The sequence below is a fragment of the Patiria miniata genome, unplaced genomic scaffold (genome assembly GCF_015706575.1).
Source record: "Patiria miniata isolate m_02_andy unplaced genomic scaffold, ASM1570657v1 HiC_scaffold_7, whole genome shotgun sequence".
Taxonomy (NCBI): domain Eukaryota; kingdom Metazoa; phylum Echinodermata; class Asteroidea; order Valvatida; family Asterinidae; genus Patiria; species Patiria miniata.
The window spans coordinates 17,521,934-17,537,692 of NW_024037074.1; the positions used below are offsets into that span (position 1 = coordinate 17,521,934).

The 15,759-nt window shown below is 40.4% G+C and overlaps 1 protein-coding gene across 2 annotated transcripts; it reads left to right on the forward strand.

Moving 5' to 3' along the window:
* The first annotated feature begins 85 nt into the window (after positions 1 to 85).
* On the forward strand, positions 86 to 13,903 carry LOC119745645 (Ig-like V-type domain-containing protein FAM187A). 2 transcript variants are annotated; one of them, XM_038222153.1, is made up of 15 exons: positions 86 to 335; positions 747 to 803; positions 1,708 to 1,821; positions 3,223 to 3,309; positions 5,223 to 5,412; positions 5,594 to 5,820; positions 6,569 to 6,595; positions 7,520 to 7,561; positions 8,031 to 8,117; positions 8,624 to 8,770; positions 9,228 to 9,317; positions 10,015 to 10,072; positions 10,693 to 10,880; positions 12,298 to 12,324; positions 12,782 to 13,903. In XM_038222153.1, exons 1-15 carry the CDS (start codon positions 275 to 277, stop codon positions 12,889 to 12,891), a joined length of 1,512 nt encoding a protein of 503 aa, XP_038078081.1. In that variant the 5' UTR covers positions 86 to 274; the 3' UTR covers positions 12,892 to 13,903. The 2 variants fall into 2 exon arrangements, with proteins under 2 accessions (XP_038078081.1, XP_038078082.1); XM_038222154.1 differs by lacking the exon at positions 747 to 803 and having other exon boundaries at positions 87 to 335.
* The last annotated feature ends 1,856 nt before the right edge of the window (positions 13,904 to 15,759 follow it).

Genomic DNA, 15,759 nt, shown 5'->3' on the forward strand with positions numbered 1-15,759 from the left:
CGGAGTCCTGTGGGGCGCGGCGCGCGTGGCGCGCCCGGCACCGCGCCGCGCGCATGCCGCGCGCATGCCACGCGTCTTTTTATTCTATATCTATGGCACGCACACATTTACGGTAGCATTTTAGAATTCTTTAGGAGACGCGCATCACATTTACGTACATTATTCATTAAGTGTGAAGTCTTTCGTAAGACGTATTTAGTGGTGGCTGCAGGGATTTCAATTCATTGAACTGACATCGTATCACGACTGTAATCTTGACAAATCTGTGAACAGTATGAATCTGCTTCGTGCGTGGTTTCTTCAGCTGGTTTTCTTACTTTGTTTATGGGCTGACGGTAAGTATGTTTGCCTATGTTTTGTCGTGTGTTTGGTGTTAATCGACTCCACATCATGCCTGTGACAGCTCATTTGGTAAGTCTAGCTTAACAAATTGTAATAGCTTCAGCTAGGACTGTCCAGACATCTCATTTCTTGTCATTATCCAAAAAAAATATTAAAAATTCATGACTTAATTAGCTCAGGTGGACCCCCTTACCGCTACACCTTGCACACCTTTGCATGATTAGCCTATAGGCCTAGGCCTATTTGGGGAAATTTTTTTCAAAAAAGTGGTAGGCTAGGCCTATGTAAAATTTAAAAATGCACGGTTACGAAATTTTAGAGAGTAAAAACAATATGACAGCGGTTCCTAAACTTCATTTTTCGCTTTACTGTTTGTAAATTATTGTCTTTAATTTAAATAACAGCCGTCCAAACTGACTTTTGGCAGCCAGGAGACAGCGGAATTCTACAACTAATAAAAGGTAACACAATGGTGGTTATTGTGTTTTGAGAATGAACAGGTTTGTACGGAGGATTACATTCTGCGCATATAGCACGCCCCACAAGTCGCTCATTTTTTTTTTTTTTACCAACTCCTGAGGTGTAAACCTTGCCAAAAATCGCTATGACGATTATTCCCCTCATTTGATACCGGTGGCCAAAATTTTGGATCGAGGCTGATGGCCTATTACGAAATAGGTAGTCGTGTATTCTAGGACCCCGCTCCACATAGAGGACGAAAAGACACTTTTTAAAGGGGCATTACGGCCAGAAATCCCCGAAAATATCATGCTTTACGTTGTTTACTTAAACTAATTCAAAAGTCTGGTTGAAAGGAAACAAACCAAATGTCTTAGCGTTCTCGAGAAAAGACGTAAAGTCCGTGATTGTTTACATCAGACGCGACGAAAATGTTTACGGCGTATCATAATCCATACGTATTTCAAGTCGTGTCTATTCAATACGATTGCGTTATTTCGCAAAAGTCCTTATTTTGGAATAATTTATTTCTTTTTTACTTTGAAAACCTGGCATGAACGGGCTTCCGTATACAGACGACTTTTAAAAGGCTGGGATTTATTCTACAACAGCTACTCCAAAAGCATTTATATTAAGACTTAGAGCTTCAAAGTTTCAAATTATGAAATGGGAATGGTTTCTTTCTTTCTTTTTTGCATTAGTGAAACTAGGAGAGGACCATGTGTATTAATGTTCAGCGGATTTTTTTTTTTTTAGAACTCGAGTTCTAGTCCATCCGCACAATTCATCATTGAAGTTCGGATTTTCTCGTCTTGTCTCGAAAATTGTCTTGATCAACGAGAAGGATTGAGCACTATATTTGTTGATGGGTTGCTTTTGTTGTGGATTTATAATGAATATGCGCAGGCAGCAAACTGGGATCGGTCACTATCCACTCGCATACCCGAAAACGGCGGGAACTTTCGGACGAGGAAATTGGCAGGTTGAGCGAAGAGCAATTTATGCATTTGGCAATCTTAGGTAAGTATTCTAATAAATTGTCATTTCTCGGTTATACCAATTTACACTATTTTTTTAATTATTTGAATTATTGAAGGTAATCTTGTCAAATTGTTGTTTTTTTTCCAAGCGAGGCCCACGTTACGTACCCGATATCTTGTTTAAACAAACGACACAAACACGCATAAAAGGGGCACTAGGTCCTGATATCCCCGAAATTTTTATGTTTTGGATTGTTTGCTTATAAAATCTTCTTTCAAACATCTGGTTGAAAGAAAACCAACCTAATGTGTTACCGTTCCCGAAAAAAGACGACCCCCGGTTGTTACATCGGACACGATCGAGTACGCATACGTTTTCCTGTCGTTCCGTCAGCCAATTAACAACTGCTGTGATGTGGGATATGCGTTTTGAACACCATAGGGCGCATAATTTAAACTGTAAATAAAAAACTAGACGTATCATGAATTTTATTTTCATGAAATATAGGATATCAACAACACTCAAGTAAATTTTCGTGGCGATTTCTTTTACGTAGCGACCGAGACAGCCAGTTAAATAACGCATTACGTTTACTGACCAGCAATATTTGGATTGTAATTGAAAACATCAGAGTATCGCCCATGTTTAAACGTAACAATGTTTGTCCCTAATTCATGCATTTAGAGTCCCCCTGGACCATTGGGAACTAACAAAAATTGAAGGTATTGATTTTTGAAACAATCACTTTTTTCTACATTCTGGCGCAGTTGGACCTTGAACTGGCCCACTGTGCGTATACGTACAAATTCATAGCACACTCCCTGTGGGATATCACGCACGTGATTTCACACAGAGAGTGTGCCATGACTTTTTATAAACCTAACACGTGATCGTTCTAGACCAATGAAAATTTATAAAGTGTTCAAAACAGAGGTATAACAATATACACGTTGGATATACACGTTGTGTGTGTCTTTTCAGCACCGCGCTCGCGAACAGCGGTGACCAATCACCAACGCACAAACAGCCCGACTTTTTGAGGTCGTAAAAGTGGACCCCGAAAGTCGTTCTCGCACGCATAATACAGGAATAACACAAAACGCCCAGTTTTTAAAGGACAGTTGTGTGGATGTTTATATGATCTTCCACTTTGAACAGCGCCCCATTGGAAAATGGTACCTCCACTACCCACACTATAGAGTTTACGAAAGCCGAGTGTCAAAACGCCCCCATTAACAAAATGCCCCCCCCCCCCCCCAGTATTTGATTATACGGAGGGCAAGTGTCCGGAAAAAAACCCTGTCTACATTGTTTCAGCATTGATTTGTGACATACAGAACATCTGACGGGCCTGCCCCCCTTCAAAAATCCCTGGATCCGCCCCTGATATCTTGTGCGTTACAATGATAATAAAATACACTGTTCGTTCTTCCATTTCAGGGGGTCAGCGGTATCAACGGCTTTATGGACCACCACCCGCCGAGTTGACAGACACCCGGAGAGGAATTTTCGTGTTAGTTAAATTAGGTTGGTATTTGTCAGGATTTTTTTAAAATAAGAAACAAGACAAATTGAGGTTTTCAAGTTGCCTTTGTCGTTTCTTGGGTCGACGTGAAATGTTCCCAGTACCACGCGAGGTGAACTGAAGACATCTATTAGACAGTCGAAATTCTTCACACCAAAGGGTGAGTAAAAAAAACCCCAAAAACCCGAAACTCAAATGTCGGTTCCAAATGTAGCACTTTAAAAGTCTAGGATATAAAAGCCCAATTCATCAGCTTTCTTTGGTACAAGAATCATTCAAATCACTTTAAAGGGAATAAACATCATTTGCTTTTGCTGTAATTTTCAGAAATGGACGGAATTGGGGGGTTGGAAATATATAGCAAATATAGTTACACTGACTTTTTGAGGTTTTGGGTTCGAAAATGCTATAAAAATCAAGAAAAACAATCATTTTCCTGTAGTCTGGTTTCCTTGACTCCTTTTAAGAAGAAACAGAGCAGTTTACATATACATGTATTGGGGAATTGTAAGGTAAGGGAACCAGTCTAGCTGGCTTGTACCCGCTCATAGGTGTGTAATCGATTGCAAACAAGTGCGATGGTCAACTGGGGCCAGTATTTGAAAAAAAGCCAGTTTTTTCCAACGCTGATCGGCCGATCAGCGTTGGAAATTGATACAAAAATACCACTTTTCTTGAAAATGACAGTATACCAGGTGCCATGATTTTACAGAATGCTTTACACTGTCATTCACTAACAGTCCAGCAAGGTATTTCAAAATGATTTGGTAGTTTCATTTTCTGATGTTTGCAAATGTTGTATTTTCCCTTTAAACACAACCACCGTTTTAAGGTTCTGTCCACGGATCACAAAAAAATGTGCGTTCTTTCAGCAAAAGGAAAACCAATTCACACACATCCCTATGTGAATTGTTTTCGTTTTGCTGAAAGAACGCACACCTTTTTTTGTGATCCGTGGACAGAACCTTAAAACGGTGCATGGTTGTGTTTAAAATTCCGTAAAAGAACATGAGTGATTTGAATGATTCTTGTACTAAAAGAAAGCTTATGCATTGGGCGTTCATATCCTGGAATTTGAAAGTGCTACACGCAGAGCTTCCCTAAAACAATGGTCCAAAAATTTGGGTTTCGGTTTTTTTTTTACTCACCCTGTATAGTAACAGTAAATATAGGAATCAGACCTCTTGAGATCAAAACATTTGCTGTGATTTGCAATTTTTGCTGAAGACTATAATCTACGAAAAGGTGTCCTTCTGCAAAATACGAATCTGCAATAATCTATCCAATAAAAATAAGAGTGTTAGAAAGGCATTTTGCGGCACGTCCTCTGTGGCACTATTGGCTCCGTCATTAATGCGAAAATTCATGCAGTATTGTACGTGGGAATGAGGAGTTAGCACTCTGGCTGTATTCACAAAACATCTGAAGTCGCACAAAAGGTCGCACTCCACATAAATATGAGACGCAGACGAGTGTAACAATATTTAGGCAGTAGGCCTATTCACGATCCATCTTCACTGAGCGCCTCTCTTATTTTCGTGACTAAAATCTCAGTGTGGTGGCACCAAAGAGCTTATATTAATTAATAATACACAGTATTAAGTCACCTTTGATTTTATTTGACATTTAAACTTACGAGTACATACATTCCCATGGGCCGTATTAAGTTGAAAATGTCTTGGTGGTCAGGCACCGTAATTCCTTAGAGGGGAAAAACCGATTTGATTGTTCATGGTCTTTAATTAAACTTACCATCAAAACCTTAAAAAAAGGAGACGATTGTTAAAACTGTTGTCAGTACCCAGGTCCAGTTATTCTTTTTTTATGTAGTCACATGACCCTTTGACGATTTCGATGTATTTAACAGTTACTATGTTTCGTTACATCTGGTTAAAAAAATCCCAATATTATTCAGGTGAAATAGAATTTGATGAGATAGAACAAAGGGAGAAAGAAGAACGGAGCAGAGCCCCGCCACCGCCAAAGAAAAAGGCCCCGCCCAAGAAAAAGGTCCCTACTAGTACTAGTACATGCCAAAGCCCTGACCAACAACGCCCTCTTGTGGCGTACGCTGGCATGAAGCTGGAACTAGATTGCCAAGTTTGGTAGGTATATACTGTATCTATATTGGCTTTAATTACGTCTGCAGTTTCGTAATAAAGCCAAATGCTTAAATTGATTGTGGAGCTTTTGAAAGTGTTAAAAAGCGCCACCTACTGGTCGTGCGCGGAGTCCATTATAGGAATTCCAAACCGTGCACTACTTTATGACGCCCTTCTTCAATAGCAAGGATAGACCCGTACCTCCAGGCTCTGCGGTCAGCTGGAGTTTTCAGCCCAACGGAACGACCACCACTAAAACCATGGACACTGTGAAGGGCCTCCGGAATGGGTACGAGTTCCACGAAGACAAGAGACAACTGCTGTTTCCGACTATCGGACAGAGGAATGCTGGGAAATATTTCTGTAAACCCGAGAGTGGAGGCGATTTGTTTGGCAAATACGACGTGACAGGTTAGAGCGTCAGGCTTTGGTTCGCTAAGTTGCCACGCAAATGCAATTTTACCATAAATGTTGGACCTCGACCCGTCGACCTGACCCCCCCCCCGAAAAAAATCGGGACATTTTAGAGCTGCCAGTCTAGGGGCGAATCTATCTTTCCGGAAACGTAGTGGGGTGGAAGGGGCATAATATGAAGGGGGCGGTGGTGAAGGTTCGGGGGCCTACCTCCAGGAACATTTTGAAATGTACAGTTTTCTCCCCTGCATAAATTTGAGAGTAGAGAGAAGAATAACATTCCATAATTTATTTTCGCCCGTTTTATTGTTACATTACCTTGCATTACGCTAACATTACTGAGCGCCTGGACCCCGAGAGGGTTTTTTGGGGGAGGGGGAGCGAAGGGCGGGGGGGGGGGGGAAGGGTTTGATTCATGCAACACTCTGACCTCCCTCTAGATCCGTTACTGGCTGCTAGTTAAATTAAGTGACTCTACATTCCTTGTGTCTCTGAAATGGTACCCAAAAAATTGTTTCGATACCCCCCCCCCGAAAAAAAGACAAACAGGTCAGGTTGTGATCTTGGTTCCAGAGCTTACGATTAATTCTTTCATGACAGAAATGTTAGATCCTGGCTTAGTTTTGTTTTACTTTAACATCAATTTTAATACTTGTCACTGAAACAAAATAATAATGGCTTCGTCCCGTTGTGACTGACAATTACATTCAGGAACACACTTTTTTTTCCCCTTTTCCCTCCACAGTTATCGAAGATCCGTACTTCCACCTTCGTAAGTATACAGTCATTATCCGTTCCCCACATATTGCAACTTCTGAATCTCTGAAAAAAAATTTGGTCCCCAAAATGTGTGTCCAAAAAATTACGGCGTGGGGTTCGGGGCCCGCTTGAGGGCCCCGAATTTTTTTTTTATGGATTCTAGATGCTCTGTTGCGTGATCTGAGGCAATTTCTGACCACTTTAACAATTGTTTTTTGAAGAAAAGATGATGGTGTATAATCATTGCCTGCCTTTATTGCGAAGTCACGAAAAAAAAGAGTAAACGATTTTTTTGGGGGGGAGGAGGCATGGCCCTCTTTGCCCCCCCCCCCTGGATCCGCCCTTGGCGGCTGGCAGGCTGGCAGGCTCCCCCTTGCAGCCGGATCAGATGCTTCATTTTCATCTTTCAAAACCCAAGTTTTGGAGTTTTACAAACAAAGTTCGACACTTACTGCAGCTGTGAATCCGATAATGGTTGTACCTGGGCGTCTCACTAGTCGTTGTGTTGGCTGCAAATTTTAACTCATTTCCATTTCTTTTATCCCACTTGTCAGTTTTCCACTTGTCATAAACACTTTATGAATAAAAATAATAATAATATAAAAGTTACGCATCTGGATATAATTTGAAAGTTCTGTACTGCAATATTTTGTAAAAGGACAACAAAAGAAAATCGTTTTGCATTTCGTGTAAATGAACAGAGAATATTGTAATTAATCAGTTGGTTTGTGGTTTTTGCCATAGCCTAGAGTGGGCAATGACTACAAATATTACATAAGAATGGTGAGGACCAAGGGTCCTTTAGCAGCCTGACAAAAATGATATGGAGTAACTATTATTGTCCCTGCCACATGTCTCCGATAACATTCATGTATTGTTTTCTGTCACTCAGTTTTGAAAGCTTTCATAATGTTACTGTTACTTTTTTTCTCTCCAGTTTTCGAATCTCTAAACGACCAACCCTATGGAGAACAACAAGGTAAAGCTGAAGAAGTATATGTTTTCCGTTTTGTTTTTACACGCGTATTATTTTTTCGATATCAAAAAAGAAGTTAAAGGAATGACCACTGCATTAATGTGAATCACACAAACCGAATTCGCTCTTACAATTGAACCTTGGTGGACAAAATGAAAAAAAAAAAAACGACAGAAACTTGAAGACGGAGGAAAGCCACTCTTTTTGTTTATATACCGATTTCCAATGAAATCCAATGAAGCAATGAGGATTAATGGCAAATAATTTTGTCAAACCAACTTAATGTTTATATCCAGCAATTTTATATGTTAACTGTGAAAAAAAAAATATCCGGGAAAGTCTGTTTTACAATGAAGTCTCTTACTTGCGTGTAGTGCAACTGAGTTTCTTGGTGTTATTTTAAAATGGCAATTTATAGCCTGGTTGGGTTTGTGATACCCGATTTATTTTTTTGCCCTGCATTGTTTAACAGCTAAGGATGGGACGACTCTCTTTACGCTTTGGAGTACCTGGACTGGATGCAACCACTGCGGCGAATTGGGAGAGAAATTCCAGTTTGGTAGGGGCTTTTATTAGATTTAGATCTCTTGAACTTAAAATTCTCACGGTATCGTCTCTCAAGTGCATTCTTGGGAACAACGCCAATATGGGGTTTAAAATCACGCTTAGCAGGCGTCACATTTTGTAAGTGAGACTTACAAATTCTCGGGACGTCATGCCTGCCTAGGCATTTTGTAATACAAATCAACTATTAACGCCTGGAATCGCCTGATATATCGCATATCAACGATAACATCGAGTGTGCAGTGTGGCAACGATAGAATCCCGCACCCTTTTGTCTTTTCATTTTCGCGGCTACTTTACTTAAAATCATTCAGAATGTAAATGTAGTCATTAATCTTTAAATATTTGTGAACGAAACTTGCGCGCCGGTTGCGTGCGCGTACCGGCGTCTGCTGCCACCAACCGTTTGGATCGGCGAAGAAGCGCCACGTTCTTTTCAGTCTTGGCGACTCGGATCAATATCCCTGTATTGTGATTCATCTTCGGTTGTTCTGATTGAAGGTTACTGCTATGCACGCTACCGTCAACAGGAGTATCCAGAGGGCGTGCCGTGCCGATCCAATGTCCTTACGTACAGTGAGAGGCAACTATTCTCATACAGGCGAGACGAAAAAATCATAAGGACGTGCGAAGAGGCTTGTCCGAAAGGTACACTTTTTTTCCAGTGGACTCAAATCCATTCGATAAGAAATTTATGGCTGGTTTCCTAGCATTTTTCTTGTATGCTCGTTGTTCGTCCTCTTCTCGATCGAGTTTCACACCAAAGTATTGTTTCATTGCTATCTTTCTGTTCCGACACAGAAGCTATCCACTTTGAACACAGCGAACAAAACATAAAATAAAAACAAAAAAATTAATAGGATATGAAACTTTATTTAATTACTTAACATATTTTGAAAATAGAGCGGACCTTTTTGTCATTAGAAGTGAAAAAACACAACCCAAACGAGTAACCCTTTTAGACGCTCAAACGAAAAAAGTAGGGTTTGTATAAATATAAATATTCGTGTGAAATAGGCCTAAATAAAGGAGACTGAGAACACTAAAAAACATAAACATAAATCGATTAAATCTGACTTGGATCGTATTTATTTCCTTTAATCAGGTAAAGAGGGTAATTCAATGTCTGATAGTAAGGCAATGGAGACGTATCACGTGGATTTCGACCTGGGGCGTCCGAAACTTCCACCAGAGGGTCAGTATGTATCTATTTTTTTTCATCCCCGCCTGTTTTTCGTCAACTTTTGGCATGGGTGGCTTGTGCATAAAGCGCTCGCCTCTCACCAAGGTGACCACGGTTCGAATCCTGGCCGCGGATCACATGTGAGTAGAGTTGTGCGTTGGTTCTCTCCTGTGCCACGAGGGTATTTCTCCGGGCCCTCCGGTTTTCCCTCCCTCCGGAAAAATCAAACACTTTCGATCTCAGGCTGTGCTCCTTGGTCATATATGGGTCGATGTGGCCGGCAGCCATAGGCGCCTATACGTGCCAGCGGCCCGACCACGTTGTAGCCGCGTCCTTCGCAATTCAGCATACCAGCTGCGAGTAAGGATGATTAGCCTTTCAAATTATTATTATTATTATTAAGTTGGATAATGTCGCAAGAGGTCTCCTTCGACTCCTCGGCTTTGTCATCCTTCAACCAGAAGCAGATGACTATTAAAGTTTGAGGTGGCGCACGGAATGTACGTTCATGTCTTTTGCATGGAGTTTGCGCTCCAATAAGATTTTGTTTTCGTTAAATCAACCATGCTTTGTGTAGCTCAATTACTCTCTTAAGTAAGACAGATAGAGCGACAAACGCTATTTAATTGTGAAATGTAAAATATAGAGCTGTAAAGTCAATGAAAATATGTACTGACTATACACATGTTTTATTCTCTCTTTTTTTCAGTGAAAAAACAAACACTTTACATTGACCAGGGGAGCTCTATGGAGTTGTTTTGTCCAGGGTAACTATAATTATATTAATGAATCTCATTGTTTTATGAAAATCAACAAGTAATTTTTTTTTTTAAATTAGACTAAGGCCTGACTGACTGTCAAAGATGCATGCATGTAATTCTTCACATATCTATGATATATGCATATCACAGCTCGCTTGAGCATGATGCATCACAATTAATTGCTCGTTCGCTTAACAATGATTGCGATTCAAAGCTTTTCATGCAGAGGTCAAGACGTTTGCGGCTTCACCGTGCCAAGTAGCAATTTTCCAAAAGAGAGGTGGATCTATAAGAACCGTAAAAGTTAATACAACTTTACTTCACTTGCTAAATTCAATATTAAGGCTTTGCCTTTTACCAACACAAAATTTCATACTAACCAGCCGGCCGACCCGGCAAGCTCGGTGGTCGAGTGGGTAAGGCGGTTTCACCAGTTATGTCTGAGATTGGAGCCCCACTAAAGTAAGCTTTTCAAGTTTGTCGCACAAGCTGTCGGACAACATTTGGTTTTAAGATTCATTTCATGAGAAGTTTCATTTATAATGTACCCTATGTGAAATTTCATTTGTAGAGGGCAAAAACCAATCTTCTTAAATCAAATTCATGCTGTTTGTGTAAATTTCTAGTGGCGGGTTACAGGACGCGATCCGATGGCAGAACGGCACCCAACACCTGATGCAGACACGCCTACGGACGCAGCGGGTGAACATTGACGCCGTTCACGTGTTACGCATCCGCAATGTCGTGCCGGAGGACGGTCAGGTCTATACTTGCTATCACAACAATGAGCCCGTGGCCCGCATGACGGTCAATGGTAAAGAAATTAAGCCAGCCACATTGTGGGTTGCTTAAAAAAATCCATGAATAAACATCTTATTTCCTGTTATCTTTCGTAGCTCCTTCTCTCTTTTAAACATTGCTCTTTTAATTGTTTGTTTAATTTGTGCTTTTTATATTATTATAGTATACGTACAATCTGTTCTCGTGATTTTATTATGTCTTTGTTTGTCTTTGTCTGGTTTTGTTTGTCTGTAAAGGCATTTCTACATAAGCCTTTTGGTCTTCAGAATATGCCTCCATATCAGCATCACCTCTCCTTTTTTTTTTAGGTCTCTTATGTATTCTTTCATCTCGGAGTGTATTTTTGTATGATTATAATCAATCATAATATTGTGTATTACCTGTACATGGAAATAAATGTCTATTTTAATTGAATTGAATTGAGCTGAAATGCACTGGGATTCTCTAGGCACCAAAAGATATATCTTATTAAAAAAGCCAAGCTCGGTCGGATATCGGAAGCTGCGGGCCAACGAATTCGTCTTCATGCATGAGTCACTCAGTGGCGTATCTAGAGGCTGATTATTTTTGAAAGATATTTTTTCCGTAATTATTTCCATAAATGGTGATAGAATTCTGACATGAAAAACAGAAGAAAACCAAGCTCCTAATCCATTACAATGCACCTTGAAAATCGGCATATATTTCCCAGTAAAGTTTCCAAGATGTGTACTAGGCCCCACCCTCCTTTTTGATTTTACGGAGGCCAAGTGTCCGGGGAAAAAAACCCATGTCTACATTTCGGCGCGGATGTGCGGGTGCGATTGCCTCCTCCCCCCCCCCCCGCCCCGCCCCTCCACCACATCAAAAGCTGGATACGCCACTGGAGTCGCGTGATTAATTGTGCCATGTAAATATTGGAAGTAGTGTTTTGAGTAAAACAAAATCAGGTTTTGACCCCAGTAACCCCTTTGCTGACCTTTGACCCCAGTTTGGTCATGTGACATGACCAAAGGGTGTTGAAATCGGTCAAAATAATATGTAGGAGCAATAGACAATGCCAACGTTAGTTACCAACTAACTGACTAACAGACTCAACGGAGATGCATGACAATTTGTTGAGCTTCTATCCCGCAGCGCAGCTAAAAATAAAGGTAGAGACGGGACGCCTCTATTGCAGAAGTTGAAATTAGTTAATTGGTTACCTATCGCAGGCCGATTTTTTTTCGTGCGATGTCTCACTGGAAAGCTCATAGATAATCATTTGCTAGAAAATTATCAATTCAATTTGAAAATCTATTTTTTCGGGGTTCCACACCCAAAAAGCACATAACTAAATAACAACTTTAAGGTGTAAAACAACCTCATAATTATATCATGGGTATTTTAAAAAATAATATATTTTATATATGATATTATAATTCACTTCATTTATTTGTTTTATTTCTCAGTTATGGAACCTGTGACAGTGAACAATAGTAAGTGCTGCTCGTCTTTTTTGTTTCATGTAGTTTCACCGCAACTGTTAAAAACTTCATGTATATACGTACCTCGGTTATAATGGTTGTCTTCTGTGAATCGTGATTGGAGATGATGAACTGCAATGTAGGTTTGCTTGGTAAAACTGACATTACTAGGAGGGTTTGTTAGCCGCAGCATATACTTATTTTTATTTCCAGTTGTGGGTAGAGCTGTTGAACTAGATGTTTCGATTAGAATTATGTGGATATCATTTTGCTATAAGCCTCGTGTTTATACCGCAACCCTTCTTACCATTATTGCATATCATGCAATATTCCGGGTGTCGGAATAGGAGTGTCGGGACATAGGGGTGTCGGAACATAGGTGTGTAACCAAAAGACAGTGCTCCATTTTTTTTTCTCAGTCAGGTGTTGTTTAATTTGTTCGATTTTCCATTTCTCTGTATTGACACAGAGGTTAAGAACAATTTGCTGTACGTGGGGGTAGCTCTGACCGGGCTGGTCGGGCTCATCATCTGGGCGTCAATCTACAAGAACCGCAAACGGCATTCGTTCGATGGGTGAACAGGACACCGAAGCAATACACCGATAGAAGAACATGGATCGGGCAGTGTTGAAGAAAGGAGGGAGCCACTTCGGGTCAAATTCATAATGTTGCTAAGCAGGAAAGATGGGTTCGCCAATTATTTGCCACCCCACAATCAGCTCATGACCGGTCACTTGAAACTCGCGTTGCATGACATTTTTGTTGGGTAACTAGAGTGCAAATATTTCTGCTGAATGATGCTGCACGCTAATACGTTGTTTGTGTCTGAGCTCGATGAGCTTATAAATGTTCAAATGCGCTAAAAAAAACCCAGACAAACATAACAAAATATGTCCTATAACTGTCAATTCTTTGGTTTAATTTATGTATTGAGAAAGCGCCGGTGGACCCTTTTCCCTAGTCAATAAGTGTCTTTGTGTGAGACGTTAGTTTTCCTTTAATTTTCCAGTTTTTCTCTTTTTTTGTTGCTAATTTGATAAAAAGAGCCGTTGGGATATAATTATGTTCAACGTTGCGGAGACCATAATTTAATTAACATGTATGTTTGTGTATGGCTTTATCGATTTTTTCAATATGTCCTACGAGCCAATAAACAAATTACAATTTTTGCCCAAGGCAGTAACAAACACCCCCCCCCCCGTTTTAAAACTAGGTCGTTAACAAAGGGGAAGGTTGACATTAAATTAAAAAAGGACTAAAGCTTTGACATTTTCAATAAAAGTTTGTGCATCTTTGCATTATTGCCACGCGTATTCCCCTGGATTAGGTTCACAATAGAAATTGTATTTAAATTTTCTTTCAAGGGTGCCCCTGTCCATGTAATTGGATTCGTGCAGGATTGAGACATGCATGTTCTCTGGTCGCTTGGGCGTAAGCATTTCTTCATCTTAAGGACCCTGAGAATGAGCCACATCAATCGAATTAGGCATCACGAGTACAAAAGACAGACACCCGTCCCAGGAGCAGATGACTCCAAGTGATTTTTTGCAGAACGGTTTTCCCCATAATAAACGTATGACAAGTTGGATAGAGATGTATTGGTCAAAGGTCATTTTAATCAAAGCGGCAGAGAAATCAAGGCCTAGGTCTAAAACCTGTTAATGAAGCAAATGGCAAGTATGCAAAAAAAAAAAACGTACCGCAGTGACGAATTATTCTTTAGGACAGCTTAGAAATCAAAACATTGCAATGTTACTGGGGGAGGGGGGGGGGGGCGGGCGGACACCACATTACACTAGGGGGCGCTCTTCAAGATATATATGTACATCGGATATGTGTACTCGCGCTTACATCAAAACGGCACATTTTAAAAGCTTTTGTACTTTCTTTCTTCACTTTTCAGTGCTATGAAAACATTTTTGGTTCTTGGGATGTTCTATACCTCGAAACAAGCATTTTATTTTCTCATCACGGAAAAGTGGGGAGCATGATTCAAAAGCCCACCCTCCCTGGTCAAAAAGGGGGGATATATATACTGCTCAACAGCAGGTTTTTTTCCTTCAAACTATTATCTTTTTAACAAAATTTATCGAAAGAAACACCTGGCATGTCTAAACACCTTTTTTGTATGCCCGAAAACATTCCAAAAACATTCTAAAAAATAGCGCGTCTGTGACATGTGAACGCAAACATGCTGGAGAGGAATGCCGTTCGGGCCATGACTCTTTACCCCCTTCAAACGGAGTTTACATTTAATTAAATAACTTCTGTCTCGGGACAGGATAGGGAATCGGATTGACGCAAGTCCTGATCTTGAAATGAAAACAAGCTGTGATAAATTAATTTCAGGAGCGTGTGTTTGGGTCAGTTTAACAGAATTACTGTCGATTTTTTCGGAAACTGCTTTCCGTGGGAAAACTGGACATTCTGCGACGGTCTTCTGGGCTGTCTGACTCAGCACGGTCCGGCGACTTCTGCCCAAGGATGCATAATTGCTACCCCGCTCATGTCACGTGGGCTCATGTCATGGGGGCTTGGGGGCTTCGGCTTGAGTAATTTTTCTCAATTCCTTTTGTACAAATTGCCCGGGAAGGACGCAACTTTTATCAGTTTCACCTGCTTTTGTGTCGAAATCAAGGAAGTTGATGCAATAAGTAGCTGCGTTATCTCCATGGGTACTGGGTGTACAGGTGTCTCATGCCGGGAAAGTTAATTGGGCGTAATCATATTTAACCATAACGACGAAATGGTTGTGTGAAACGTAAATTAAGTGGCCTTTGGTGGATTTGTTTTTGTTAAGGAGATGTATTATTTTATTAACAATTTGGATTTGTCGCTCACAGTGTATACTCAGTTTTTTTCTGAAAGCTAGATTACTCGGTTGGGACTGGAACTCATGATTTCCAGATTACCAGTGCAGAGGTAGGTCTTAACTACTCAACTACTGAGATTGCCGGGGTCGGCTGACCAGTTCGAATCCGATCATTCAGCAAATATTTAATCCAAGTTTTTAAAAACAGATTTCATGTAGTGAGGGTACATTTCAAGTTTTTTTTTAACGCATTACATTATTTTATAAATTATTTAAGGTAAAGTGGGTTTTCAAGCTGAAGAAAGACTCAATCATAAAGGTCGAGCTCAAGACTTTGCATAGAACCACATAGATCCTAAAATTGAAAACTAATTTGTGAAATAAACCTGTCAGCTATTTTGGAGCGGAATATGAAGCGACTCATCTGAACTGAATCACACCAACTTACCAAAATAATAGCCAATTAAATACCTTTTTGTCGGGCCAATTCTTTAAATTTGTTTTCTCAAGGAAGGGCATTGGGCAGGCCATCCCACCCCGCCCCAAAGAGTCACAAGATTCGCTCAGAGTTGTTTTAAGTGCTGTCGAAGCAATTTGACGACTTCAGCCCTTTTAAAGTCTTGAATTCACGCAG

Excerpts from the sequence above, each read along its gene's own strand:
- LOC119745645 (XM_038222153.1), top strand. The coding sequence starts at position 275 with ATGAATCTGCTTCGTGCGTGGTTTCTTCAGCTGGTTTTCTTACTTTGT. Across the intron at positions 5,821-6,568 it reads TGGCAAATACGACGTGACAG|TTATCGAAGATCCGTACTTC; the intron begins GTTAGAGCGTCA and ends TTCCCTCCACAG. Across the intron at positions 7,562-8,030 it reads ACCCTATGGAGAACAACAAG|CTAAGGATGGGACGACTCTC; the intron begins GTAAAGCTGAAG and ends ATTGTTTAACAG.